Consider the following 27,912-nt stretch of genomic DNA (forward strand, 5'->3'; position numbering starts at 1 on the left):
CGCCTTTGTATCCTCACTCGGAGTCTCAACACTTCACCTCGTCCATCCATCCATCATCACATTCCCTCCAGCGTTATCCACCCATCGAGCCTCAACACAGTCATGTCACGAGAAGATTTGACATCACGGGTTCTCCCCCAGATGACCCTGGCCTCACCAAGCCAAACGCCAACCCCGGGAACCGACGCCGAGCTCACGGCTGCCGACACGGCCGCCACGCGCTTCTCGAGCCCCCGCACCGCCATCATCACCGGCGGCACCGGCGCCCTCGCCACCGCCATCGCCCACGCCCTCCTCCAGCACGGCTGCGCCGCCCTCTGTCTCTGGGACATCAACACGACCTCGGCAGCCTCGACCGCCGCCCTGCAGTCGCTGCGCCAAGCCTACCCGCACGCCGCCATCATCCTGGCCGAAGTAGACGTGACGTCCGAAGACGCCGTCGGCGCCGCGACGGCCGCCTTCTGCGCGGCGCAGCCCCCGGACGGCGGCATCGACGCCCTCGTCTGCACGGCCGGCGTCGTCGCGTGCGCGCCGTCCCTCGACGCGCCGCCCGCCGCCTTCCGCCGCACCCTCGACGTCAACGCCACGGGCACGTTCCTCTGCGCGCAGGCCGTCGCGCGGACCATGGTCGCGCGCGGGCGCGGCGGGCGCCTCGTCTTCACGGCCAGCATCAGCGGGTCGCGCGTCAACTTCCCGCAGCCGCAGGCCGCGTACAACGCGTCCAAGGCGGCGGTCGTCATGCTCGGCCGGAGCCTCGCGGCCGAGTGGGCGCGGTACGGCATCCGCGTCAACGTCGTCAGCCCGGGCTACCTGGACACGGTGCTCAATGCGGGCGCCGGGCTCGCGGAGGCGAGGGCCGTCTGGACGGGGCGGAACCCGCTTGGGCGCATGGGCAGGGTGGAGGAGGTGGCGGCTGTTGTGCTGATGCTCGTTGGCCGGGCGGGGAGCTATGTTAATGGGGCTGAGATTGTGGTCGATGGTGGGGGGACTGTTTTTTGAGGGGGCTGGGATGTATGGTTATGCTGACTTGGAGGTCAGGGGAGCGGGTTACTTTACTTGGACTTCCTACTATTTCCAGGCCTTCGATACGTGCAATTGAATTGGTTCTGAGTATGATTCGGTTGAGACATCATTTTAAGAACAGTATTACCACACGTGCTGATTTCATTACCAGTGCTAAAGGTGTCAGGTGGCCCTACGGAGCTATTCAGCAGGGGTTGGCCAGGGCCTAAGGGTTACGAGAACGCGTATACAAGTAGCTGCGGAGGGCCAGATTCAGATGAATTCCGACCCCCAACCTATAATCTAATTACCTGCAGACCTACTGGAAGACCTCTTGACTCTGCTTCATATCAAGCAGTGACAAAAACATAACTACTATGCAGCTCGATCAGCCCTCACGTAAGGTAGCTGAGCGTGGGCTTATCAGGAGTGATCTTCGAGATGAAGGTGGTGGTGCGGGCTCTCCGTGATGGCTTTTACTGCCTGCGCCGGCGTTGAGGAAACTAGAAATGGGCAGAGTTTAAACGACCTGGGACCCAGTACGTCAATCGACATATTCGTCGTCACCAATTTACTCAAGTACGGCACTGAAGGCTCTGAATCAGTTGCCTGGGCTGCAAGACCACTTCACATGACGACCACACACGTGGCCCATCGTACCTGAAAAAACTGAGGATCCTCGCATGCATAGCTGGATACAGACTCAGTCCCATGAGAACACTTCGCGACATCTTGCTCCCCATCCGTCAACGGTCGTTACCGTGAGAAACGCAGCTTCTGCCTGCAGGAGGTCACATGGAAGAACACCATCTTGTACTTGCCGTCTGCGCACTTGAAATAGCATATTCAGATACCAAACTCAACGCCTCGGCATCTTTATGCCCCACGTTCAAGACACCCAGACATGCATCACCCCGCAGCAGCTGATGCACCCCGGATAGAGCTTTCTCCCAATCTCAAGCCACGTTTTGCTCGTCCCGAGGCACAACGATCCTACCCCGCCATCGCACAACCTCAAGACCCCAACTCTGGACAAGCCGCTTTCCTCTTTCGGTGCCAGCTTGCGAGTCGACCGCGATGCCACGCCCGTGGCTTACTGAGGTTCGCGATAGCTTCATGTCGCGAAGACTAGATCTCGATCTGCCAAGTGGGATAGCGAGCAGCGAGGCTTTCTGTCCTCTATCCGGAAGGATTGTGGAGATGCGATTGGAGGGAACCTTCTTGGTGAAAGACTTTCACGAGCCTTCGAACTTGTCTCGTGGGCAGCATCGATGCTGGAGACTCTGCAGTTGTCCTGGGCCTTGTGAGAGGTAATCACCGTCTTTGCGAGCTTCAGGCTCCCACGTGAGGGCTCATGTGAGTTCGTCGTCTCAAAGATGTATAAATGAGAGATGGGCTTCGTGGGAGATTTACCTGAACTTCCAGTCTCCCAAGCTCTTCAATCCGGTTGTCTGCCGGCTAGCTCATTCACGAACCTTGTCATCACCTTTGCACTCTGATCGTCCTTCATCATGAAGTTCCTCACCATTGTTTTCGCCCTGGCAACCCTTGCTGTTGCTCTCCCCGTAGAGCCAGCTGTCGAAGAGGCCGAGGCGCTTGTTTCGCGGAACGAGCTCGCTGTGCTTGAAGCCCGTCAGTCGAGCACCCGCAGTGAGCTTGAATCTGGCAGTTCTTCCAGGTGCCCTCGCGCCATCCTCATCTATGCCCGCGGCTCCACCGAGCCGGGTAACATGGTGAGCCCTTCAACCTCCCAGTAGAAAGGGGTGTTTCTAACAAAGCGAAGGGAATCACCGCGGGCCCCACCCTCGCCTCAGCCTTGACGCGCGAGTATGGCTCAGCCGGCATCTGGATCCAGGGCGTCGGCGGCCCATACGGTGCCGAACTGTCCCCCAACTTCCTCCCCTCCGGCACGGACAGAGCCTCGATCAACGAGGCCAAGCGCCTCTTCACCCTTGCCAACACGAAGTGCCCCAACACGCCTGTCGTTACCGGCGGCTACAGGTACGTTGTGGTCCCTAAGGTCAGCCGTACAGGAGAGAAGAGTGCTGACCACCAACACCTCGCAGCCAGGGCACCGCCGTCGTCGGCAACGCGCTGTCCGAGCTCAGCTCGGCCGTCCAGAACCAAGTCAAGGGTGCTGTGGTCTTCGGATACACCAAGAACCTGCAGAACCTGGGTCGTATCCCCAACTTCCCCACCGCCAAGACGGAGATTTACTGCGCCATCAGTGATGCTGTTTGCTGGGGCACGCTGTTCATCCTGCCCGCGCACTTTTCTTACAATGCTGATGCTGCTGGGGCGGCTCCCCGGTTCCTCGTCCGCCAGATCGCGCGTGGCTGACAGGGCATGGAGCGGGTGTGCAGCGTCTCGACCGCGACCTGATTCCAATGGTCTGACGTGGGACTGTTGCAAATGCTTATAACGTCGGCATGCTGGCTCATGCGGCTCAGAAGGGTGCTGTACCTCTTGGCTCTGACGTAGGGATTATAGCTTGTCTGTCAGCGCCAATGGACGTTTCTGAGACTCCATAATCATTACCAAGCAGATGTCTCCGCATTGTGACTAAACCTCAATTGGCTGTGACTGGGAAAAAAGCTTGGTGAACCATTGCTTATCTGAGGCCAGTCCCTTACATACTTGCAGTGACATAACAGAAGGTTTGGTCATTGCACTCTAATGCTGGTTCAAGTTTAGAATTATCAATAGTCGAAAGCGTTTGTTGAACGGATTATGGCGTCCACCTCAGTTGATGGTCGGGATGACTCAGCACATGTGCGAAAGTCTACCACTGACCAATGCGCCCTGATTCACGCTTAGAAGTTTTTTTCAAACTCAATCCAGAGCCTTCTTGCGTTGTGCTGTAAGGCGCCGCAGGGCCGCCGACTGTTTCGATCCGACGCAAGAGATGACTGAGCTGCGTGCTTCATTCTACAGTCTTATAAAAGCAATGCACATACTTGATAGGGTTGTCCTTGATGGCATCTATTGATCAATCAGTACAAAAGACTGGAAGCAAGTTCTTCGATTAAGCCCCCTCGCTGCCGAAACCCACTTACATCGAAATCTCGACTGGATATTCATTTGGTGGCGCCGGGCACCTTTGAATAACACACTGACTAGGCTCAAAGCATGTCCACGGTGAACGAAGCGGCTCGTCGTAAGACGACCCATCAAACTATCGGCGTTCTTCAGGTATCTGGTGACGGTAACGAACTCGCTCAGAATGGCGATGCGCTCTCTGCTGCAGAACAGAAACGGGCGCTGAAGAAAATGGACCTTCGGCTCGTCGTCCTCGTGGGCATCATGTATTGCTTTTCGGTCATTGGTCGATCAGCACTCGCTTCAGCCAGTGTCGCGGGGATGGCGGAAGATCTCCAGCTCGTCGGCAACAGATTTGTGAGTTGATGATGTTCTACGATGCATCTTGTGCAACCCCTAGGTGCTAATTCGTACAAGTCCGTTACTATCGTGGTATTCTTCGCGACATATATTCTCTTTCAACCCGTTTCGACCATCATGGCAAGAACATTTGGGCCGCGGCTCTACTTTTCTGCCATTACACTGTCGAGCGGCCTTGTCGTCGTTGGGATGGGCCATGCAAAGTCCTGGATAGACATGATCATCATGAGATTGCTCCTTGGTGCATTGGATTCTGGCTTCTTTCCAAGCTGCCATTATCTCTTGAGTACCTGGTACACCAGATGTACTTTTCTCTTAAGTCTCGCAAGGGTGATCATGTAGCTAACATGGCCAACAGCTGAGGTTGGGTCTCGATTCTCCTGGTTTTACATCCTTGTCTCCATATCCTATGCTTTTGGGGGACTCCTCGCCAGTGGGGTAACAATTCTCCTATATAATTCGCACAGATTAGAATGCTGACGGGCTCCAGCTCACAAGAATGGACGGCCTCGGAAACTTACGCGGATGGTCGTGGATTTTCATGATAGATGGCATCACCACCTGCCTGCTTGGCCTGGCGGGCCTTTTTCTACTGGTTGAATTTCCCGACACGACCAAACCTTCACGATACTTCCTGTCAAGCCGCGAGCTCGCCTGGGTCAAGTCGCGGGTCGATGCCGACCGTGGAGACGTCGCCATCTCGAAGCTCACTCTGACAAAGCTCATGCGCGGCGGTCTTGACCCCAAGGTGTGGGCGTTTGCACTCATCTTCTTCAACAACGCCGTTGTCAACTTTGGTCTGTAATCCTCGGCGGTCTGGAAGCTCCGCCGCTAACGAGATGACAGCGCTGGCAAACTTCCTCCCCATCATTCTCCGGAAGAACATGGGCTTCAGCGTCGCCAAGTCCCAGGCCCTGGTCGCGCCTCCGTACGTTTTTGCCGCGATAGTCATGCATACTGTCGGCTGGCTGGGAGATCGATACCGCGTCCGCGGGCCCTTTCTCGTCGCCATGATGCTGCTGTCCATCACCGGCACATCGCTCATGGGCTTCCATCAGAGGACTGGGTTTCGCTATGCCGGCGTCTTTCTCACAGCAGCGGGGACGACGAGCGCCGTGCCGGTGACGATGGCGTACCAGGCGAACAACATCAGGGGTCAGTGGAAGCGGGCCTTCTCGAGTGCGCTCGTCGTTGGCGTCTCCGGCTTTGGCGGAATTTTTGGGACCTTGGTGTTCAGGTGAGATTCAGGCATTATAATGGAGTGTTGACTGGGTGTGCTTGGGCTGATCAATCCAGATCGCAAGATGCGCCGGCGTATCTTCTGGGACTGACGACGTGCTTGGCATGTGCGGTGCTGAACATCTCCATTGTGATCGGTTTGACGGTTTACTTCCACTTGGCGAATTCAAGGGCAGACAGAGGTGGGGTTGAGCTTGAGATATCAGAGGTGAGACGGCTCTTGAGGCGGGTGCAGTTCCGTACGACTTGCTGACTTGGTTTCACAGGAGGTACGAACACAGGGATTTCGCCATACGCTTTAAGATTATGATAAGAGCCACTTGCAAATGGGAAATCCATACAACCCCCGGACACTAAGTTCAATCAAAGCAACTCATATCTCACGCTGTGACAATGTGTACGCGTTCGACTGTGGTGGATTTTCAACTGAACCAGCCTTTGACCAGCGTTTGAAACCATGCAATTAGAAATCATGTGCATGTTCTTTCCTGAATCCTCCACCAGAAAAACTGCATCTCTCGAACCAAAACACCAAAACATCTCGACGGACCCGCGCATCCCGTCATCACGATAAATTGCCCCTCTCACCAGCCACATCCCCTCGCACGCCCCACCTGCCCCGCCCCCGCGACAAACGCTCCGGCCCTGACGTCACTCGCGGCCTCACCACCATGCCGTCATCCACCATTGCGATCTCATCAAAGTGACATCAGTTACAGCAGCCGCACGTAACAATCCGTATGCATCTCAACAGCTTTCATGTGCTTCTCTGTCAGTAAGGGTGTAGCGGCAGCAGCGAATGGCTGAGTCAGGATAAGGAAGGCCAGGAAGGAAAACAGCGGATCTGCGAGCCGTGTCCGTGGCTGTATTTAACTCTCGCAGCTGGCTGAGCTCTTTCCCTTTCCTCGCCATTACACGACCACGTAGCTACCCCTCCATCAATTCACACCAATACTCCTCAAATCTCGACCAAACCAAAACCTCTTCATCGACACACATCAGAGCAAACATGCCTGAAGGTCGCCAGTCCCCCGAGCCCGAGAGGCAGTCCGGCAAGCAGCAGCAGTCCCCCCCCGGCTCCGGCCAGGGCACCGACAACGCGGACAACAAGGAGCAGGTCAACGCCGACCAGCTGCAGGTAAGTCCCGCACACACGCACTTGATCGTAGAGGACGGAGAGGCTGACTGGTGTAGAACCTGTCTTCGAACCCCAAGGGTGCGCTTGATGATGCGCTGAAGGACAAATTCAGCAAGACGGAGAAATGAGCGAAGAGTATGGATAGGTCATGCGGGAGATACGTAACTATTGTATGATTAAGCCCACGGGATCATGGGGTGCACAATGGAATTGAGATTTTGAAATGCGCTGTGCTGTCATTTGTGAACTTGATGTTTAAGGCTCCCGAAGCTCGGGCGTCTGGATTTAGCTGGCGTTGCTGCACGGCGACCGTATTGGCAAGGTGCAGGATTGTTGGGTTTGGGTATATGCGCGAATTTGAGATGACCGACCGATCCAGACGTACTGCCAAAGAAGTCTTGCGAAAATGTCCGTCATTGACGCTAGGGATCATATGGACCGTCAGTCAAGTATGGTCACCGGGGAAATAGATGTAGGAGAATCATCGTGGTAGTTGAATTACTATGGAGATAAGAATTCGTCGATACTTCCTCTCGCTATCATCACACGCAAGACTCATTTCGTAACGAATACCATCCAACGCCTGCGAAACCATTTCATTTCTCTTCAACAACAGATGGGCCATCAATAGACCCTCTATGCCTTCTCGCCGCCGGGCTTAGACAGGGGCACAGACGAGCTGTCGTCAGGCTGCGTCGGGGCGGCGGTACCGACCGTCTCGCCGGTCTGAGGGGGCACCGTCTTCTCCTTCTCCTTGCCGAAGATCTTCTCGAGGCCCGAGGCCTTGTAGGCACTGCCGCCGGACTGCTCCTTCTTGAGGTCGGCCAGGCGACGGGCCTCGGCGTGAATGTCAGCGACCTGGCGCTGAGAATCTTCGTAGAACCTGACAATCTTCTGGCCGGTAGGGGAGCTGGCGGCCTGCTCAAAGTAGCTGCTGAGGCCGCCGAAGAGGCCCTGGGCGCGGGCAGAAATGCCGTAGGACTGGTCGGTGGCCTTGGCGCGATCGGTGGCGTGGTACTTCTGGTCGAGGCTCTGGAGGGTGTTGAGGAAGCGGGAGGAGATGCCGTGCTGGCTGTCAAGCTCAATGGCGCGCTGCAGGGTGGCGTCGCCGACGACGTAGCCGTGGGCGAGGTACTCGGCGAAGATGCGGGTGCGAGGCTTCTCCTCCTGGGTGATCTCATCCGTGTCGCGGTTGGCGTCCGTCTTGGTGAAGTGGGAGCCGTCGTCGGAGGCGTCGCCGCTGGCGCTGGTGACGCTGATGTGGGAGGAGCCGAGCTTTGTGTTGTTCAGCAGAAGGGCGGTCTTGGCTGCTGTCTCCTTCTCAAAGGTGACGGTGGCCTCCTTCTCCTCACCGGCGGGGGTGACATCGAGGCTCGTGATCTTGCCGCAGAAGCTGAAGAAGTCGCGGATCTCCTTGTCCTCGGTCGCCGAAGCGATGTTCTTCACGTGGACGGTGTTGGCAGTCATTGTGAGTTTGTGACGGTGATCGTTTTGTCGTAGAAGTGCTTGTGTTTGTGGTAAAGGTTGAGAGATCTGCCTGCCGTGGGACGATGCAAGAGCGGGGTAATTAAAAGGTTTCAAGAGGGGGGGTATCACGTTGGGCTGGTGGTTGAGAAGGGATGGACAGATGGCGTGGGATGGGTTCGAAGGAGTACCTTACTTAAAGGTTGAGGTGCTTGGGCTGGAAAGTCACGAGCTCGAAAAGACGCGTGGGTTCACTTTGCTTCTATGCCAAGGCAGCGACGATAGCATGGCAGGAAGGCGCGGGCTTTGGGGGCAGAGGGCGGCCTCTAGCTCCTGCCGACGTGTTTTCGGGTGACGATTGTTGGGGAGGGGCGACGTGGGTGCTGCTGCTCCCATTCGAGAGAGCAACGTCATCGCTGCGCCGATGATGGGATGTGGAGCGGGGCAATTGTGGCTGAGGACATGCAGTTAGTCACGACCAAAGCCTCGAAGTACCTGTGAGCCCAATGTTTGCAGCGCGTCTACCTACCCAAGCGGGTTGCAAAAAAAATGAGACGTACTGAATGCTTCACCCCAGCCCCTCTACCTAGAATAACTGCACAACACTACTACGAGACACCTACAAGATCTAGGATTATAGTGACTATTGAGTTTATAGATCAGTATAATGTACACTATTTTAAAGAAAGGCTTTTCGCCTAGACTGAAGCTCTGGGAGTCGTTGTAGAAATGTATAGCTGAATAGCTGGGTAGAAGGAATGGTTATGGGGGAGGGATCTTCCGCAGCGCCTCAATGTCCGCATCGTAGCCCTCGTCAGCAAACCATCGGAACATGGACCCGAAATCGTTCATGAGCCACCTGATGATCGACACGAGAATGCCGTTGGCATACGGCAGGTCCCGGCCGGCAGACCGCTTGAAGATGGCCGCAAACTCGTCGAGCGTCGGGTTCGCGCCCGCCAGCGACACGGCCCTGCCCGCCCAGGCCTCGGGCTGCGCAAAGGCCCGGGCCGCGAAGACGCCAATGTCGCTGACGGCGACGAGCTGCAGGCGCGCGCCGCCGGCGCCGCGGCGCCAGGCCGTCGGGAAGACGCGGCCGAAGAAGTCGTCGGTCAGGTTCTCCATGAAGGCGACGGGGCGCAGGATGGTCCAGGCCATGGGCGTGCCGGCGGCGCGGGCCATGAGGTGCTTCTCGATGGCTTGCTTGTGGATAAAGTGCGGCACGTCGGTCGGGTTCGTGGCCGACCGGTCGCCGTGCCGGTCGACGGACGTGTAGACGAAGAACGAGACGCCCGCGGCGAGGGAGGCGTCGACGAGGCCCTGGCCCTGGCGCTGCTCGTCGCCGGCGCCGGCGCCTATGCCGACCTGCACGCTGAAGACGCCCCAGATGGGCGCGCCGCTGATGGCTTGGGCCGTCTTGAGGACGAGGCTCGGGTCGGCGAGGTCGCCCTCGACGAGCTTGATGCGACTCGACTTGCTGGTGACGCGCTGTGCTGAGGCCGAGGATGGGTTGCGGGTGACGGCGAGGATGTCAAAGTCTGCGTTGTCGGTGACGAGCGTGTTGATGACGGCGCCGCCTTGCTTGCCGGTGCGCCAAAGATGAGGACTGATCGAGCCATTGTGGCGAGGTGGTGTGGTGAGTGAGTCTGGAGAGGTTAGGTTGATGGATTGATCGCCGGTGTTCTGTGAGGATGGGAGCAGGATTGTGTGGTTTGAAGTGAGCACTGGATAGATGAATGTAGTGATGCACCGGACAGATCGATGGAAGTGATGCACTGAATAGATCGATGGAAGTGATGCACTGAATAGATCGATGGAAGGGATGTGTGATGGACGAGGCGTGATGGAAGACATGAACTCGAAGGGCAGTCCCCTTGCTCAGCCTTATACCTCTCCATCGTCACCATGATCGCGTCACACAATCAATCAGCTGCATGGGACGCACTCGCGCATGCTGAGAAATGCCGTGGCAGATGCGCTCGCTCGCTGTCCGACCATGTCCGTCCCCTCGAGGACCAAAGTCTCCATAGCTCCGGGCGCGGTCGGTGTCTGGGTGGGGGTCTCCTGTCGGCCTTGGTCGGACACCGGCCTTACAAATTGTGCTTTCGCTGGCTGCATTGGTTAGGTACCTCATTAGGGTTACTTCCCCAAGTCTCCTCATCATCACCTGCGTCAGACCTAAACTTGTTGCTGGTGTCGTCCCCGATTATCAACCACGGCCTTTTCGAGCTGTGCTAACCGCTCATCGGCAACAAGTCACGATTGCTGGAGGGGTCAAGTGCGGAGAGGTGTATGAGTACGATATTCCGTACCTAGCTATCCTAAGGTACAGGTAGGAGGGTGCCTGGAACAGGCAAGCGGTTCCGGGTGGGCAAGTGGAGGCACTGGGTACGCGGCCACCTGGCGGCAGGTGGCTGTGCCAGGTGGCAGCCACTAACCAAGCGAATGCCACCAACAACAAACCTTCCTACCTGCCCCTGCTGCCTTAACCAAGTTGGCATGATCACAGAATCGAAACAGGTTTTCCAATACAGATTCATTCATTATTCGTACCCGCCAATATTACCCAAGAGATTGTATGGTCCCCCCCATTCGTCACTTTTCCATCCATCATTCTCGGTAGAGACAGACTCCCATGCGGCAACATGTCAAAGGAAACGCCAACATTACCAACTCTCAACTCTCTCAAAAACACCACGCCGATCAGCATGTGCTGAAGCAGCTCCTCACACCGACCAACACAGAACCGATCATCCCAGACGCTGACGAGCCCGGCCATCACGCACCATCAGACGCGACAGTATCAGCGTGGCCTCGCCCGCCACTCATCCCGAAGCTCAGTAGTGGTTCTTCTTCTTGCAATGGCCGTTCCTGCAGACCTCGCCGTAGCGACACTATGACTCGGTCAGCTTGCATCCCCTCGTCGACACATCGCGGCCGCCTCGACATACCTTGTTGTTGCACTTGCCGCAGTTGCCGTCATCCCACTTGAGGTTGGCGCAGTCCCATCCGCACCGCGTCAGGCCATAGGGACAGGTGGGAGGAACGCATTTGCCGTTCTTGCACGTCCAGCCCGTCTTGCACTATCATCGAGGAAGCCCAACCATCAGCGTTTGGAAGTCTGAGAGCAGGCAGTTAAGGGTGAACTCACATGCTTGCCGCACTTGCCGCAGTTCGTCTCGTCCGTCCACTTGTTCACGCACTGGTCGCCGCACTTGATCTTCCACCGCGGGCACGTGACCTTCTTCTTGCAGACGCCGTACTCGCACCGCTCGTCGTGGTCGCAGCAGTCCCGGCCGCACTGCATCTTGTACCATGGGCACGTCGGGATCTTCTTGCACTGGCCGTACTCGCACTTTTCGTCCGCCTTGCAACAGGCCTTGCCACAGGTCTTGTCGGCCGGGCAGACGGGAATCTTCTTGCACTCGCCGTATTCGCACTTTTCGTCCGATTTGCACTGACGGTCCTGGTTAGCGACGCTTTTCTACCGTGGGAGTTTCACTTACGCAGGCCTTGCCGCATGTCTTCTCCACTGGGCAGACGGGGATTTTCTTGCACTCGCCGTATTCACACTTCTCATCGGCCTTGCAACAAGCCTTTCCACAGGTCTTGTCGGCTGGGCACACGGGAATCTTCTTGCACTCGCCATACTCGCACTTCTCGTCCGCCTTACACTACAGGACTGATTAGCCAGCTCACGAAACAAATAGGAAGCCACTTACGCAAGCCTTTCCGCATGTCTTCTCGACGGGGCAGACGGGATTTTTTTTGCACTCGCCATATTCACACTTCTCATCGGCCTTGCACTGCTAGGGAATCAGCGACGTCTTCAGGAGCGGATCACAGGGGCACGCCACTCACGCAAGCCTTTCCGCATGTCTTCTCGACAGGACAAACCGGGATCTTCTTGCATTCGCCATATTCACACTTCTCGTCGGCCTTGCACTGTGGAGAGTCAGCATCACATCGCTCTACAGAGCAGAATGGGGGTTGTACGTACGCAAGCCTTTCCACAGGTCTTCTCTACAGGACACACGGGGATCTTCTTGCATTCGCCGTACTCGCACTTCTCGTCTGCCTTGCACTTTGAGCTTGTCAGTCATGCTCTGGGGAGCGGATGATCGCGGTTACGCACGCAAGCCTTGCCACATGTCTTCTCGACGGGGCACACGGGGATCTTCTTGCATTCCCCATATTCGCACTTCTCATCGGATTTGCACTGCGAGAGAGTCAGACAATGCCAAGAAAGGTCTCCAGACAGAAGTACTCACGCAGGCTTTGCCGCACGTCTTCTCGACAGGGCACACGGGAATCTTTTGGCATGCCCCGTACTCGCACTTTTCATCCGCCTTGCACTAAGGGGGATAGTTAGTATCCGGCCTCCAAGTAGATGCGGGGTTCTTACGCAGGCCTTTCCACAGGTCTTCTCGACAGGGCATACGGGAATCTTAGTACATTGGCCGTACTCGCACTTCTCGTCGGATTTACACTGGGGCATTGTCAGAATTCCGGTGTGCTTCACGAACCTGGAGGAACTTACGCAAGCCTTGCCGCAGGTCTTTTCGACAGGGCACACGGGGATCTTGGTGCACTGGCCGTACTCGCACTTCTCGTCGTCCTTGCACTACATGGCCGTCAGAACGTGACATCCAAGGGAGGCACTAGAAGATGCTTACACAAGCCTTGCCGCAGGTCTTTTCGACAGAGCATGTAGGCTTCTTCTGGCACTGCCCATACTCGCATGTCTGGTCTGTAGTGCACTGAAGACAAAGTTAGAAGACAACATGTTAATAGTCAAGACATGGCTTCTTACGCAGGCGTCTCCACACTTCTGCGCTGTAGGACAGGTGTTGATTTTAGTGCATTGGCCGTACTGGCATTTCTCGTCGGGTTGGCACTATGTTCAGAGTCAGCAAGTATTGAATTGACGAGCCCGTGATGAACAAACGCATTTGGTGTCACATTTCTGAGCGTATGGGCAGGTGACTTCACCCCGTGGGTCGACAGCCGCAGCAGCAGCCAGTGCCCCCTGTACCATGAAAATGGACAGGCCGCATAAGGAGGAGCTTCAAAGTAGACTTCATGGTGACGATCCTCGGTGAGAAGAAGAGTGATAGTATGTGGCTGGAGAGGAAGAGCCTTGATCCTCCCGACTGTGAGGCAAAAGAAACTTGGCTAGATCTTTTATAAAGTCCAGACATCACCTCCTCCCACTAATACTGAATTCGGGCGCAGTCAGCCATCCCAAGGGGAGCTGAGCAGCCAGCAAGCTCATGCAGCCATCTGATCACAAGTGACTGAGCTGAGATTGGGCCGCAGAGCTAGTGCAGCTCGATGTTGTAAGAATGAGGCTGGATGTTGCCATGTTGTTGGGCAAGTTTGCGAGACTTGAGCTACCGCAAACTCAATCCAACAAGCAGTGACGGGATCAGCTCGCAGCCGAAGGCACAAGACTTCGATGCCAACAAGAGGCAGCTGTCGCACCGTCCTCGTATTAGTGAAGCCACTGAGGGCCTCCGGCCGATGTTCTTTTGCTGGTGTTACGTTTCTATTCTCCGATGGCTGATCACAGCCGTCCTCAGCGACATGGTGGTGTTGTCTAGCACACGCCCCTGGCGCTGTTGTCACCAACTTCTATAGCCTCTGATGACAACATCAGCCTTAGGGCTGATGATACATGTTACTGTAACTTTTATAGTCCTGGGATACTGCATGGCCCGAACGGCCGGCTTTTCCTCGACAGCCCCGACTGGCCGCCCGTTGGGGGGCCTGACTTGGAAAAGGTTGTCAAGCCACGTTGGCCGAACCCAGCCGTCGTCCCATCAGAAAGCGTCCTTCTCCAATTCTCGTATTCAGCACAACGGTGTGATGACCGAGCTAGCACCGCCACTAGGGGCAGGTTCGGGAGAGGAGCAATTGGACCCGGAACTTTCCAAAAAAAGAAGAACCCCAGGACTTGGTCTCCTCAGCTACCTTACCCCGCGATGCTGTGCCCCTTACTCCGGCACTGGTACCCGAGTAGCTCCCTGACTGTTGGGATGCCCTTTACCATCTAGCTTCCCCGCTCAACAAGCCACATTGTTAAGTCCCACTTTGGGTTCGTTGTCCACAGACTCAGGGGGTTAGCAATGTCAGGTTGAAGCGTCGAGATCAATTTGAAGCTAGACCTGATTGTCGCCGCTTTCCATGTGGCTGCATGAGTGTCGAGCGATACCGCCTCGAGCGGTGAAATTCAATAGTCTACGCCGCTATAGTAAGCTTGAATCTAATCGCGATTCAAAAGAGGGCTACTCGATCAACGACAGTGGAGCAGAGTCTCCTGCAGCTAAGGTATGTTTACTCTGTGACGTAGAACCCTAATCCCTTCGCCTTGCGGACATGCGTGACACTCCACCTACTGTCAAGCAGAGCGTGACCGAAGTACCCAATGCTCGCTCTCTATGATCTTTATAATGATGCCCAAGGCGACCTCTCACGGCGCTAGACACGCCGGCGAGACCCAGACCGAGCGAGCTTGCATGGCGGTAAGGGATGTTGTGGGACGGAAAGCCCAATAACTAAACGTAATTCGGGGTGTTTTGTGACTTAGAGTCATCATATACCTGCCATTACCCTTACTCTGAAAATCCCGCTTGCCTTTCCACGCGCTATGTCCAGGGGTAGCTGCACTCGTGACTGGAGCCAACACTCACCTGCCGTCAGCCCCAGATTTCCTTGCATTCTTCTTGAGAAGACAAGTCAAAGTCAGGAGAGCATATCATTATGGTGCCTTAGGGGTCCAGATCCTCGCGTACATGGTCGGGGGACTGACGGCCAGACACCTGTCACCGCCAGAAGTAATCATGCTTACTCCTGTCGGGACCTGCATTACATGGCGGGGCTGTGTCTGCTGAGTGGCTTGCCGTTATACGACAATCGAGCCGTGAGCGCAGATTCGAACTGTGCTCTATCTGATCACCTACTGGTCGGCATGGATTTTTTCGGGCGGCGTGGATGGTTCGTTATTTTTGGGAGTAGCGGCCATCAGCCGCATACCTCGCCCGTGACCCCGCACTGCCCGCAGTTCGCCCTGGTGAATGATGCAGATATTGACAGAAATATGACGTGCGGCTGGGTGCCTACATCTCGATTGGGCCGTGACACCAGCAGGCTGATGTGGTTCAGCCGTGGCCGTTGAGCGACCCTTTCTAGCCGGAGACGTTGCGTGAACCGGTCAGCTCCGTCTATAGAACTCTGAATTCTGTCTTGTTTGCCGATCGACGTACATTCGAAAGTTCTCGTATATTGCAGCATGAGAACGCTTTGGTCGTGAGTCGTGACCATGTCTTACCAAGGCCGCTAAAGCGTTCCGCGACCCTTGATGATCATCCGGCTGTCCGGGTCACGGATCAGGGGCATTGTAACAGGACAAAGACACAGGGTTCTTGGTACTGAGACAGATCACCAATTGTTCTCTCTCCAGTCGTTTTGGGTATGGTGCGGTTTTCGTCGGCTGAATTACTGAGACACTGTGCTATCTGGATGATTGTCTCGCTCTAAAATGGGACTAGGAGCATGTCAATGTGCAGCCCATCCAAGACTGAGCCTCAGTACTTCTTAAGATTTTCTATCTGGCGATAACAATCGAAGGAAATTGGCATCAGCTCTGCAAGGAAGATGTTGGACAAGGCGCCTTCATGTCGCGACGGAAACTCCCACCAATTGGGGCATCTAAATCCCCACCGCGAGCAAATTTATCTTACGATGAGCTGCATCGAGACTCAGGCGATCGAGCTAAGGGGGGCCTTTGTCTGGCCGCCAACACCCTTATTCCTTTGTTCGTCGTCCCACGAGGCTGGTATCGCAAGCGTGCTGCGGATGTCCGGCAAATGGGGCCACCCACGTTCTCCACGAGGAAGATGGCAGCTGATGTGACAAAGCCAGAGATTCCAGGGCTTTGCCATGAGGTCCATCAAGCCTATACTCATGAATGCATCACATAAACCTCTGAGAAATTCAATTCCATTCACAGACTTGTGAAGTTTGAAGTATTCTGAAGTTTCACATCTCGACATCGAGAAGTCAGTTGAACACAAGCTACAATACTCGGGCTTAAACCACAGTGGCTACGGCAGCTAGCGTACCCGAACATAGCTGACGGCTGCAATGTCAAAAAGGAGCCGGCGTGTCAAAGTGGCACATCATAGGGAAAATGCATGAACAAACTTCATTTTAATCAGCGAAAAAGCTATGTACACTGGAATGTTGCAGATATCACAAGCAAAGTCTCTTGCAGCCATCGCCCGGCTCTCAATCCTTCGGCAAACTTAAGAAGACCACTCGGTCGTGGCACCCAGAGCATCGCCATTGGCAGGGACGAGGAAGTCGCTGGGCGCGATGCGGCCGTCAGCCTGGCGCGGCCCGGTGACGAGGTCAATGTTGGTGCTTTTGAAGTCCGAGTTGCTCCAGTTGGAGCTGCCGTCCCAGCTGTTTCCACGCGACGTAACACCCGAAACAAGGTAGACTTGGTCATCATTGTCGGTGGACCCGTGGTTCTCAGCGGCCAGGTTGCCTTCGTAGGTCGCGATGGATGAACGCGTGTTGAAGCCTTCCTCGCCGTTGTTCCAGGCCGTGTTACGCGTGAAGGTCATGTCGCCGGGCATATTGTTATCCGTGTACCCGCGACGCTTGTTGCCGAAGGAGATGACATTCGTGATGACGTGGTTGACCTCCCCACGGTCGGAGGCGGAGGAACCGCCCCCGAGCTTGACACCATGGCCGTCGTTCTCATGTGGGTTGAAGCCCCAGTGGTTGAAGCCGTTGCCGTAGACAATACAGTCGAGAATCGTCACGTCAGAGAGGAACTCCCAAAGGTCCAGGCCATCGTCGGAGTTGTCCCAGAGGCGTGCGCCGCGGATAACATTCCCCTCACCGGACCCTTCCTTGAGGGAGATGCCGTCGGCCGACTTGCCGTTTTTGCGGGGGTCGGCGTTCATGTACGAGTCGAGGTAGGCAATTTCCGTGTTGGAGATGCTGTTCTGGAGGTGGAATCCAGACTCGTAGTTGTCGTGAGTTGTAATGCGCTCAAAGTAATTGTTGTGTGAATCCTTGACATAGACGCCATACGGACCGTGGATGAAGGTCAAATTGTACATCCGCCAGTAATCAGCTTTTTCGAAGTGGAATACACCACGGTCCGAGTTAGGTAGGTCACCACCGTACGGGACAGGGTTGTTGGGAAAGTTATCACCGTCGACGATGACCTCCTCACCCTCGTATGCTGCGATGGTGTAAGGATTGCTGGAGGTGCCACTCTTGCGAATCTGGATATTGGCCGACGGTTTGTAAGTGCCGGCACGAAGATAGATGTTGTCGCCGGCCGAGGCGGCGTCGACGGCATCCTGAATGGAGGCAAAGGGCGAGCTGATGGAACCGCTGCCCGAGTTGCTACCGTCTGACGCAACAAAGATATCCGCCGCCAGAGCGAGGGGAAGCGCGACTGCAACGAAAAATTTGGCGAAGCTCATGATTATGAGGTTTTGGTAACTCTAGGGGTAAGTTCAGAGTATGTTGAACCTGATGGAAATAAACAGCAAGAGCAAATTGGGATGCAGAGCAATGAATGAAAGTGTGGTGAGCGTATGGCTTGCTACCCCATAGCAACTGTGGGATGGCTGGCTTCAGTCCTTTATACCGCGGCTGCTTAGTGGAGGCTCGGCGCTTCGTTAGAAAGCTGTGGCGGGCTTTTGCATCAATGAGTGATTCTTGACTGGGCGCCATGGCTTCGTCGGATTTTGACAGTGGTTCTATAAATTGGAGGACGACGCTTGCGGGGTTTGACTGGATCCCCGTCCGTGAAACGAGGCTCGACGGGACATTGTGGTTAGGAACTTGGCCCAGAACCTGATTCACGCGGTACGTGACACGTGGGAGAAGTGCATTTTCGCCTCAGCGGGTGCATAGTGATGCATCCTCATCGGCTTTGAAAGAAATTATCCCAGCAAACAGACGACACGACGGGGCGCCCGATTTGAAGTTCGGGTCAATACCAACCCCACGGACCTCTTTAGGTAATTCACGGCACTGGGTTAGTGGAACTGTGGATGACGCGGACACCCCCAGCCAAGAACCATTCTTGCCATTGCAGTGGAAGTACTTCCGAAAGAAGCAGGCTGACTGGCGAGGCTGCGAAAGTGGCAGTGTCAACCAACACAATAAGGGGGTTAGGCAACCAGACGGGCATGCGATCCCACCACTGGGATATTTCTTGCTGGTGATTTCCGGCGGGAGTAAGAGGAGCCCGATGTTAACGTGGGCTTTCTGTGGAGTGGTAGGGATCAGCTGTCTTGAATTCTGGGAATCTGCCGAATTCCATGTTGGCAGCTTGGCGATGTCGAAATCTTTGCTTGTCGCTGCCTCCAATAGATGAAGAGTCTACTGGGGGCCCTGAGCTGAGGTCTAGTGCCCGCCAGCGTGCTGTTTGTCGATGATGATTGAGGTCTTTTGTTCTACAGAAAATGCCCAGCGATGCAGAATCAATTTTGAGCGACGTTCAAACACTTCGCCTATCCTATGCTTCGCTCGGTCTTCGCCTGGTCTCTAGATGCCCGGCGTGCAGCACGACAGGAGGAGGAAGGTATGCAAGTGCAGAGGAGGTAGGAGAACACGATGTTGAGTCTTGGCAGAGCCAAGAAGAGGCGTGTTGCATGCTGCCCCGCTTCGATCCGCATAAACCCACTAAAGGATACTTCGTGCGGGCTCGAGATTATGCACTTGGGTCCAAATACTTGACTTTACAAGGCATGGCTGTCCGAGGTGTCTGACAAAACACAAGAGACATTTATAAACACTGACCAGTGTTGTTATAATAGCATGACAGCCACTTGGATGAATGTAAAAGGCAAAGGTTCTGAGTTGGTCGACTACTTTGGGGGCATCAGAATCACTGTAGTCACTGACTGGTATAGCACCAGACTATTCTGTCGTACAGGAGCAGGTCGATTCATTACCCTGAGAGTACTCTTACAACGATAAACGGGTTTGAAGCTCGTGGCATTGTCAGCCTCACTATTCTGGCAATAGAATCGCCATGATTGCTCCTTGGGTCTTGATGCGTTGCGGTCCTCCAAAGGCTGCGAGTGGCCTTGGCAATACATTCGAGTAATTTTTACTCGGCCCCAGCTCTAGTACTGTAAACATGATCATTACGCTGAATTCGCTCATGAGGTCATACTGATACTCCAAGATTGATGAACCTTTCCACCAAGTAGTTCCCGTATCTCTGACGCCCAACATCTCTCATGAGGTTCTGTAGCTTCGAACCAGGTAGCCAGCCTTGCAAATCCCAGAACAATCTTCTGTGATGGACGTCTCCAGAAAACACTGGTCGTCTTTCCAAAGTTTTCGCACAGGGCTCTGCACCAGGACTTAAATACCAGACTCCCCATGGAGATCGGTTCTCGGGGAGTCCAACTTCAAGGGCCTCTAGAGGTCCAGGAATAACTGTTGATAACTGAGCCCTTCTCAACGATGGGATTTGCGAACAAGCCCGCCCAAACGACTCGAACAGCGGGGTCAGTGCATCCTCATCTGGGAGTACCTTTTCGATCGCTGTTACGAATTCTCGCTCCCTCGAAAGGAAGAAGTGTTTACCGCTCTCGCCGCCCTCAGCCTCGCCGCGTCCGTAACCAGGTGGTGGATCTGTCTCTGATATCATAGTCAAGTCGTCGTCACGGCCTTGGTCAGAGATTCTGCTCGGGTCCCAGAAATACTGGCCACCAGAGGGTCGTCCCGTCTCAAAGTGAACCGTAAGGCATTCCAAACTCTGCCAGTACGGTTCCACCAGGGCAGGGGAAGGTCTGGGATAGGACATTGAGTCGTCCATCGTACCAAGTATCGTGAGATTTCGTAGCGCGGGCAAGGCCCCTGTAATTGCACGGATTGCGTTGCTCAGTGGATCCACAATGAACTCGCCCGGCGAATGAGTTCCGAAGGAAAACCGTGGCGTCCAATTCCACATGGATTCCATACTTACAACTAGGGATTGCAAGGAGGACGCCTGAGGAAGAACGTCTGTGAATGCTTGGGCCAGATCGCGGCGATGCTGTCGACGCAATGTGATGTATCGAATTTCCCAGTCGTTCATCTTCCAGTCGGCATTGTGGAGGTTTTGTAGCTTGGCAGCTATGTCAATGGGAACGCGATCGGCAATGTGTCTGGTGAGATCTGACACGACGAAAGACACCACCACTTCTACCACTGGCAGCTCGGAAGGTCGAAGCAGACGTATATATGAGTATTGCCATCGCCAGCTCCATAGGTTAAGTTTGAAAGTCTCTGTGGAGTCAAATTCTAGATGAAGACTACATTCGGGTTCGAAAGAAGGGGATGAACGACGGAGAAAGCCATGGTCCGAACTAGAGTATACGTCTTTCAGGCGAAGCGTGATGTGGCCATCTGTGCGAGGGTCCCAAATTTTGAGGATATGAAATAGACTATGAATGGCAGCCGTGAATGCCTCGTCATTTGATCGTCTATCATCACCGTGCTCGAATTTGATACGTGCATCGTCGTCATACGCAGGAAGTATGATGTGGTATTCGATGACGTTCACGTGTCGACGACGACCAGAGTGAACGATTCGCTTGAACTTGTCTAGTTCAGTACTTCGCACCGTTATTTCTTTGAAGGTCTGTTGCCCGATGGCTTCTTGCTATGCGCGTGAGACGGTGGCCAGGGCTGGCTTATCGTTCTCTGGATGGGAGAGAAATGGGCTGATGCTGTCGTATATGTGCTGATGAAGTTTATTCTCAATGATAGCTGAGGAACGTCAAGTGGGAGTATCCGAGGACACGATTTACGACGGATGGCAACCGAGAGGAAACATTGGGAGAAACCAAATGATCCGCAACATGAACGAGGTTCAGCCAACGCATGAGGTATTTTGAAATGCAGTTGAGGAGCTAAAACAGGTAAACGCCTCCTGTATCTTTCCATTGGAGCATCGAGACATCACGTTTGAACCAAAGGTGCTCTTTTACTCGTTGTCGAGCGTAAATGGCGATTCCTGTCGGACAGGAGGCACGTGACCAATTCTCTGTCCGCGATCCGTGCATCCCTTACATAATACTTGGTCGCGATCCCTTAGTCAGCGCGGAATTTCATCGGCAGCTATTCTTCGCCGCCGTCGCATTCCGAGTCTCGCCATGACGGATTTTTCCCCAGGTCGGCACCATCACCATCCCCTTCACGCGACCGAACCCGCATCCCGAGGCCCATTGCGCCCCCGCCGGACGACTCCATCGCCAGTTCACCGAGAACCTTCCACAGACGTCAAGATGGTACGCCGGCACCCCCTCTGGACCCCGAACCCTAAGGATCAGCCACGCTAACAGCAACTTCCCCCTCTGCAGGCGCACCGTCTCATAACCCAGATCGTCTTCGTCGGCACCCGCATCGTCGGCCGCTCCTTCGCCGCCGCCTACCGCCAGGCCCAAGCCTCATCCGAGTACGCCCGCGCGCAGGCCAAGAACGGCGGCGCCGCCACGGCCGGCGGCCGCGCCAACCTCGCCAGCGGCATGACCCTCGACGAGGCGTGCCGCATCCTCAACGTCAAGCCGCCCAAGGACGGCGTCGCGCCCGAGGAGGTCTTTGACCGCTTCAAGAAGCTCTTCGACGCCAACAACCCCGAGAAGGGCGGCAGCTTCTACCTGCAGAGCAAGGTGCTGCGGGCGCGCGAGCGCCTCGAGCGCGAGATTGGGCCCATGGTCGAGAAGGCTGAGGCCGAGGCCGAGGTCAAGGAGGGCTTCAAGCCGAAACTGTACAAGGACAAATAAGCGGGCCACTGCGCTGGCTGGAGGCAACAGGTTTCCGCGGCCCCGTGAGTGCCTCTCGGGCGAAACGACACGGCAGGAACTCTGGCAACTGAAGGATTGACGCCTGATTCGAGTCCTGCGAGGAAGGTCTCCCAACGAGCACATCGGAAAACACCACGACCCCTGCTTTTGGGGCCCTGCACATACCACAACAAACACACACCACTTCTCTCGACTCCGCATGGCAAGGCGTTTTTGGGGCGGTCCCCCGGTTGGGGCATGCCGCATCTTTGGATGGGTTTAGACGAAGAGAAAAAAAGGGAAGACGTCCCGATTTGTCTTTTGATAATCGATGTATACTACGGGAAGCGGGGGGAGCCGGGCGCCGCGTGGTGCTTAGCAGATTTGAATGCGTATTTTGTACAACACTGCTCAACCTATCAATACGTCAGATGACTCAAATATTGAATCCATGGCTGGGTATAGGAGGATCGTTCGCCGCAATGGCTCGACATTAGCCAAGAGAGGCAGCGTCATTCTTTCAGGTCGGGAACGCCCTCAAGCACCGCCTGCACGTCACACTTACCTCCAACGTCGCATCCGGTCATCGGATCCTCGGATCCTCACCCTGCATGTATGATCCCCACGTCTCAACCGGCTCCGGTGTGTTGGGTCCCGCTGCCTGAACGGGTCTGCGAGACCACCCAAAAACTCGGGACCAACTCCTCCGAACGATCACGCTGCCCGCCATTTGACCTCAAGCTGTGTATCGTTGATTTTCACTCGCCGGAATGGAACGCAAAAGGCCAGACACGAAGGAAATAAATTGAATGCACGAGTCGGCGAACGCAACTCTGCCAGGGTATCTAGAAATATGGACAATACCAATGCCATCCATCAGCCAACCGACCAGATCCCGTATCCGTACACCATGAAGCCAAATCACCAGTTTTTTCCCCCAGACCGTCGCCAAGCCTAACCATATCATACCATCCGTAACCCTGTTCCGTGTCCCTGCCGTTATCCTGTGCCTTGACATTCAATAAAACCGTCAGCCTCGTGCGTGCCCTACACGCGCATCGTGGAGAACCGACTGCGTCCCCGCTCAGGCAACATGGGAATCGCCATGCCAATGTCCCCGACGCTCCGGCTCCTGCTCATGTCTTGCGCGGATTCCTCCTCGGGCAGGTCCATCATGGAAGACCGGAAGGCCGGCGTCAGTGCTCGTTCGTTGACGGTGGGAAGGTATCCAAAGGGGGAGAGCTCTGAGCTTTGCGTCCTCCGCTTCGGGTGAGGATGCGCTCGCACGGGGATCCGGATTTGCGCCGCCGTCGGCCAGCCTGGTAGGCCTGGGCCTGTGACGGCTGGGGAACCGAGGATGCCTGGGTCGTCGGCGGGGAGGGGCGGGGGCGTCACTGAGAGGGCTGCCGGTGCCGCCGCCGTCGGGGGAGGAGGGTACGGTTCGATGGGGTGGCGGTAGCGGTGCCAGAACATGATGCCGATCGTTGCTGCAACGATAACGAAGACGAGGATGCCAGCGATGAGACCGGCGAGTTCGTCGGTGGACAGACGTGAAGAGGAGGAAGACGGGGCCATTGTTGACGTGGCGTCGGAGTCGGATTCGGAGGTTGATGTGGGAGACGAGGTGGAGGTAGGCGCCGATTCGCTGAGAGTGTTGTTGAAGGTTGAGGAAGGAGATATTACAGACGTGGCGGACGAGGATGGAACGATGCTCGATTCGACGCCGGAGGATGTCGTCGTGGACTGGTCTCCAGCGCTGTTGGAGGGTGTTGCGCTTGAGGGGTCGACGAAGACGGTGGTTGTGGTAGTGGTAGTGGCGCCAGGGGCACTGGTGCGGGTGACAATGACTGTCTGGGTGACGGTCGTGATCAAGTCTGCTTCGGCTGGTACCGTCACAGTCTCGATGACCTCGATGGTCGTGGTGGAAGGAGCGGGCTCCTGACGTTCGTATAAGTGGAGTGAAGATGAAATTAGGGTTGTGGTAGAGTCGTATGAAGGGATCGAAGAAGATTCGCGCTGGCTGTGACGAGAGTGAGGCTGCTGCCCCTCCTGCCTCGCTCGTCGTGCAAGTCCACCTCTGTTCTTGACAGCAGCGAATCGAGCATCCGTGACCGTCGCAATGGCGAGCTGGAACCCGATGACAGGGTCGATGAGGTTGACAGTCTCAGTGATGGTGGCATAGACGACTTTGGTGTGGCTTCCCTCTGTGACGGTGACCGTGCGACTGACTATCGCGGTTTCAAGAGTACCGCCCTCTTGCCTGACTTGCAACGTCCCTGAGCTTTTCGGGCTGGGTGATGGTGTGGGTGCGGCGACGGGCGCTGCGCTGGCGAGTCCTGAGATGGCCAGGCAGAGCGACGCAACCGAGACAAAACGCATTATTATTCTTTATCGTGTACTTGACATGCTGATGCCGTGGAATGTATAGCTGAACTTAGAGAGAGTGGACGGGAGGGCAAGCAAAAAGAGTGAGCTGCCGAGTTCCCTAGAGCGAATGCTACCGCAACAAAAAAGGAATGAAAAGAACGTGTAGACGAGAGAGTTACCTTCCAAAGCCGGTCGCCTGCACATCAGCATGCAGGATCGCCCTCCATGATATGGCGCGCAGGACATGGCAGGGCAAAGGTGCCGAGGGGCAGGCGATGGTGGAGGGGCCATGTTCCGGCCGTGTAGGGATGACATGGAATGGGCCTCTGTGGCGGCACGGGGTGGACCTCGCTGCGTGATCCGAGCGGCGTGCACCGGCTTGTCAATCCATAAAAGGGTGCTGCGCTCAGCCTCTTGACGTCCCTGGGATCAGATCGAAAGTGGCCTTGTGGGCAAGGGAGGTCGTTGTTGGGCGATGGCTATACAGGAAGCGGGATAATGCGTCGTTCCCGATCAGGAAGTGGGCGCAAGGGCTCGTCTCGAAGATCCCTGCTCGGCACCGGAATCTGGAACGACACTGGGCGCGAGGGAGGGCTGCCATGGCGCGCTTCGCATGAAGACCATGACGACAACCACGAGGGGTCCGCGAGATGGGTGGGATGGGAGGGGAGCTGCCATCCGAAGAATGTTCGTTCTAGTTGAGACGAGTATTCAATGTTCATCTGGGGGCATTCAGTCTGGGAAATGAAGTGTGCAGAATGACCACGAGTCGGAGACCATGATGCCAAGCACAGTTGAGAGACACAAGCTACATGAGCATCGTGAGCTTCTCCCACTCTGACGGCGGGGCTGCTTTCTCGAGGCGAGTCTCAAGTCGGAGGCGACAAGGATGGCATGAGTCGACAAGTGATGAATCGTTCCCCGGTGTGTCCGAAAAAAAAATCATCGTCGAGCTCTGACGTGGGGAGAAGTCTGAGACGAAGACAGGAGGAGGCCGATGGAGTCTTGTCTGAGATGCCTGGATGATGGCCCATGCTTGATGCGAAACGAATCACGTGACTTCGTGACATAAGCGGCACGAGCCATGGAGAGGCACCACCCCCACACAGGGATGTTCCCTTGGGACGACTCACGGCCCATCGAACCGAACAACAACCCTTGATCGACTCAATTAACAGGTTCCTTCCCCGTGAGCCCACATCATCTTAGCTCGCATGATCGTCCCAGGGTAGCTTCAATGCCTATACGCCTTCCCGCGAAAGCCCATTGAGGCAAGCAATCTAGGGCGGATCCCGGCCGAGTCGTCTTCGGTTGAGACGCCATTATTGCCAACCCCGAGACAGTCCAGCGATCGATCACGGGGTCGATAATCGATTACCGGGAATGCCACGTCGATATGAGGCCGACAGGTCCCGAGCACAGCCTTTGACATTGATGATTATGCTCCCGAGTCGTGGTCACAAGCAACTACCAGGGCCACCAAGTCATCGAAGAAGAGACATGCCGTCGTGTATTCGTCACCTGCCTGATCTTGGCTCCCCTCAAGTCCTAGATCCCGTATCAAATCGCTCCCGAGATATCGATCAAACCATACATCTTCCAACTCCAGCGCCCGCTAAGAACAAAATTTCCAAACCAAAGAACGCTCAAAGGATTGTCGATTACACCTGATCACCCTGCCTCTCCTGCTCTCCGCTTGCCGGCCGATAGAGATATGCCCTACCCCGGTAGACACTCGTTGGAGTCTTCGGGCTCGCCGGCGCCAACGGATCGTTGAGCCCGACCACGAGACTCTCCTCGCTCCGACTCCATCGATCCCCAAGCGCCCGTGGCCTCTCGAGCCCCATCTCCAGGCACTCGGCATCGCCCTCCAGGTGCCCGCTCACCTCTGACGCCCGTCGGCTGACGTCCAGTATCGGCCTGTCGTCCCCCATTCCCAGCCGACTCCTGTTCGCCGTAGCACCGGCCGACATGCCGCCGACCATGCTCCTCAAGCTTAGCGACGTCGGCGTCCTCATGCCCACGAGCGCAACAGCCGGCATGGGCGGTCGCGGCGCCCCCTTTCTCGTCTTGGTCAACTTGTTCAGACCGCTGCCCACACTCCCGTTGCGGCTTCGCCCCAGCTCAGGCGTCCCCGGCTCCGTCCACGGATACCCCCTGTAGCTGACGGCCGTCAGGTTCTCGCTGCGCACCGCCGTCGGGGCGGCGGGCATCGCCGGCACGAGGGGCCTCATCGACCTCCGGCGCGGGTCGGCCATGATCCACGGGTACATTCTCGCGAGCAGCGGTCTGAGCGTCGGCGCGCTGGCGCAGATGATGGCGAGGTCGCACTCGAGGATCGTCATGACGAAAAAGGCGAGCGCGGCCGTGGCGCCGACGAGGTCGGGGCGCCAGTCCTCCCTGACGCTGAGCATCAGCCTCACGACGCCGGCGGCGACGACGAAGATGCCGAGGTTCAGCACGATGGACAGGACGACCTTTTGCTTGGAGGGAATGTCGAGGCCCGAGATGCACGGCAGGATGAGAAGAAGGAGCCAGACGTCCGTCACGGCGTGGAACGTCGCCGAGGCGATGAGCAGGTTCTGGAAGCCGAAGCAGGCCATGGGCCGCCCGAAAAAGTGGCCGGGCGATGGGTGGCATTGCAGCACGCTCATGAGCAGCATGGGCACGCCGTACAGCAGGACGAAGAGGATGGTGCACCAGACGAGTCGCCTCTCTTTTGCCCGCGAGGCAAAGACGCGCAGGTAGAACGTCAGGATCGAGAGCTTGGTCAGGCACAGTGTGATCTGGTAGAAGAGGAGGCCGAGATACGTGCGCAATATGTACGGGTGCACGCCCCAATCTTCCCGAGGCCCTCCTGTAGGGCGGGTTCGTCGGCGTGCAGGACGTCTGGGGTCTGGGCGGCGATGCTGTAGACGACACAGACGCCGGTGGAAGCGAGGAAAGAGAAGACGATGAGAGTATCGTCGACGAACCACTTGCGGAGGACGAGCAAGCGGGCGGCCAGTCGGGCGAGGATGAAGAGGGTGCAGATGCCGTGTGGGATGACCAGACCAAGGAGGGCATTGGGAAAGCCGGTGTCTGGCACGGATGCCGCATTTGCTTCACCAGCCATGGTGATGAGTCGTGAGGTTGTGCGCCTGTCTGTGTGTACCTGTCTATGTGTGCCCTTTGCTAGTGTCGTGACCTCTTATCGCGAATGAGCCATGGGGCTTCACATGGTTCCAGCAAAGGTTCAGAGTATGCACAGCAAAAATGTCTTGGAGCCAAGTCCCCCCCGGACGTCGACATGTATACATACTCATCGCATGCCATCCAACCTACCAGCACTTGGTGGGGAGTCAAACCCAAACACATCGCCCCCCAGGTTTTCCTCCATCCGTCCATGTCCATGCCGCCTCTCATCCCGCCCCTCCATCAATGCCTTCACCAGGTCGCAGCCTAAAATCCCAATTGGCCCCCCCGTCCACGGTTGAGATACCCCTGCAC

General features: G+C 56.1%; 12 protein-coding genes across 12 annotated transcripts; 5 read left to right on the top strand and 7 right to left on the bottom strand.

The window, feature by feature from the left end:
* Window positions 1-102: 102 nt before the first annotated feature.
* On the top strand, window positions 103-999 carry VDAG_07343 (sorbitol utilization protein SOU2; the record flags this gene model as incomplete). The annotated part of the gene is made up of 1 exon (XM_009656248.1): window positions 103-999. One exon carries the CDS (start codon window positions 103-105, stop codon window positions 997-999), a length of 897 nt encoding a protein of 298 aa, XP_009654543.1.
* A 1,514-nt stretch (window positions 1,000-2,513) lies between these two features.
* VDAG_07344 (cutinase) lies at window positions 2,514-3,342 on the top strand (the record flags this gene model as incomplete). Its single annotated transcript, XM_009656249.1, has 3 exons — window positions 2,514-2,735; window positions 2,786-3,003; window positions 3,069-3,342. 3 exons carry the CDS (start codon window positions 2,514-2,516, stop codon window positions 3,340-3,342), a joined length of 714 nt encoding a protein of 237 aa, XP_009654544.1.
* Window positions 3,343-4,900: 1,558 nt separating this feature from the next.
* Window positions 4,901-5,942, top strand: VDAG_07345 (high-affinity nicotinic acid transporter; the record flags this gene model as incomplete). Its single annotated transcript, XM_009656250.1, has 4 exons — window positions 4,901-5,198; window positions 5,248-5,638; window positions 5,698-5,848; window positions 5,907-5,942. 4 exons carry the CDS (start codon window positions 4,901-4,903, stop codon window positions 5,940-5,942), a joined length of 876 nt encoding a protein of 291 aa, XP_009654545.1.
* Window positions 5,943-6,649: 707 nt separating this feature from the next.
* On the top strand, window positions 6,650-7,248 carry VDAG_07346 (uncharacterized protein; the record flags this gene model as incomplete). The annotated part of the gene is made up of 2 exons (XM_009656251.1): window positions 6,650-6,778; window positions 7,039-7,248. 2 exons carry the CDS (start codon window positions 6,650-6,652, stop codon window positions 7,246-7,248), a joined length of 339 nt encoding a protein of 112 aa, XP_009654546.1.
* A 166-nt stretch (window positions 7,249-7,414) lies between these two features.
* VDAG_07347 (vip1) lies at window positions 7,415-8,245 on the bottom strand (the record flags this gene model as incomplete). Its single annotated transcript, XM_009656252.1, has 1 exon — window positions 7,415-8,245. One exon carries the CDS (start codon window positions 8,243-8,245, stop codon window positions 7,415-7,417), a length of 831 nt encoding a protein of 276 aa, XP_009654547.1.
* Window positions 8,246-9,004: 759 nt separating this feature from the next.
* VDAG_07348 (nucleoside-diphosphate-sugar epimerase family protein) lies at window positions 9,005-10,270 on the bottom strand (the record flags this gene model as incomplete). Its single annotated transcript, XM_009656253.1, has 2 exons — window positions 9,005-9,848; window positions 10,188-10,270. The coding sequence occupies 2 exons, from the start codon at window positions 10,268-10,270 to the stop codon at window positions 9,005-9,007; spliced, it is 927 nt and encodes a 308-aa protein (XP_009654548.1).
* An 809-nt stretch (window positions 10,271-11,079) lies between these two features.
* VDAG_07349 (cysteine-rich-protein) lies at window positions 11,080-13,326 on the bottom strand (the record flags this gene model as incomplete). The annotated part of the gene is made up of 14 exons (XM_009656254.1): window positions 11,080-11,136; window positions 11,194-11,325; window positions 11,394-11,699; window positions 11,749-11,916; window positions 11,965-12,048; window positions 12,104-12,187; window positions 12,243-12,326; window positions 12,378-12,461; window positions 12,514-12,597; window positions 12,648-12,731; window positions 12,783-12,866; window positions 12,919-13,002; window positions 13,056-13,139; window positions 13,291-13,326. 14 exons carry the CDS (start codon window positions 13,324-13,326, stop codon window positions 11,080-11,082), a joined length of 1,455 nt encoding a protein of 484 aa, XP_009654549.1.
* A 3,222-nt stretch (window positions 13,327-16,548) lies between these two features.
* VDAG_07350 (pectate lyase L) lies at window positions 16,549-17,748 on the bottom strand (the record flags this gene model as incomplete). Its single annotated transcript, XM_009656255.1, has 1 exon — window positions 16,549-17,748. One exon carries the CDS (start codon window positions 17,746-17,748, stop codon window positions 16,549-16,551), a length of 1,200 nt encoding a protein of 399 aa, XP_009654550.1.
* Window positions 17,749-19,417: 1,669 nt separating this feature from the next.
* Window positions 19,418-20,134, bottom strand: VDAG_07351 (uncharacterized protein). Its single transcript, XM_009656256.1, has one exon. The coding sequence runs from the start codon at window positions 20,103-20,105 to the stop codon at window positions 19,449-19,451; it is 657 nt and encodes a 218-aa protein (XP_009654551.1). The 5' UTR covers window positions 20,106-20,134; the 3' UTR covers window positions 19,418-19,448.
* Window positions 20,135-21,558: 1,424 nt separating this feature from the next.
* Window positions 21,559-22,056, top strand: VDAG_07352 (mitochondrial import inner membrane translocase subunit tim-16; the record flags this gene model as incomplete). Its single annotated transcript, XM_009656257.1, has 2 exons — window positions 21,559-21,561; window positions 21,634-22,056. The coding sequence occupies 2 exons, from the start codon at window positions 21,559-21,561 to the stop codon at window positions 22,054-22,056; spliced, it is 426 nt and encodes a 141-aa protein (XP_009654552.1).
* A 1,047-nt stretch (window positions 22,057-23,103) lies between these two features.
* Window positions 23,104-24,435, bottom strand: VDAG_07353 (uncharacterized protein; the record flags this gene model as incomplete). The annotated part of the gene is made up of 1 exon (XM_009656258.1): window positions 23,104-24,435. One exon carries the CDS (start codon window positions 24,433-24,435, stop codon window positions 23,104-23,106), a length of 1,332 nt encoding a protein of 443 aa, XP_009654553.1.
* A 1,649-nt stretch (window positions 24,436-26,084) lies between these two features.
* Window positions 26,085-27,538, bottom strand: VDAG_07354 (uncharacterized protein; the record flags this gene model as incomplete). Its single annotated transcript, XM_009656259.1, has 2 exons — window positions 26,085-27,209; window positions 27,311-27,538. The coding sequence occupies 2 exons, from the start codon at window positions 27,536-27,538 to the stop codon at window positions 26,085-26,087; spliced, it is 1,353 nt and encodes a 450-aa protein (XP_009654554.1).
* Window positions 27,539-27,912: the final 374 nt, after the last annotated feature.

The sequence above is a fragment of the Verticillium dahliae genome, genomic scaffold (genome assembly GCF_000150675.1).
Source record: "Verticillium dahliae VdLs.17 supercont1.16 genomic scaffold, whole genome shotgun sequence".
Lineage (NCBI taxonomy): Eukaryota > Fungi > Ascomycota > Sordariomycetes > Glomerellales > Plectosphaerellaceae > Verticillium > Verticillium dahliae.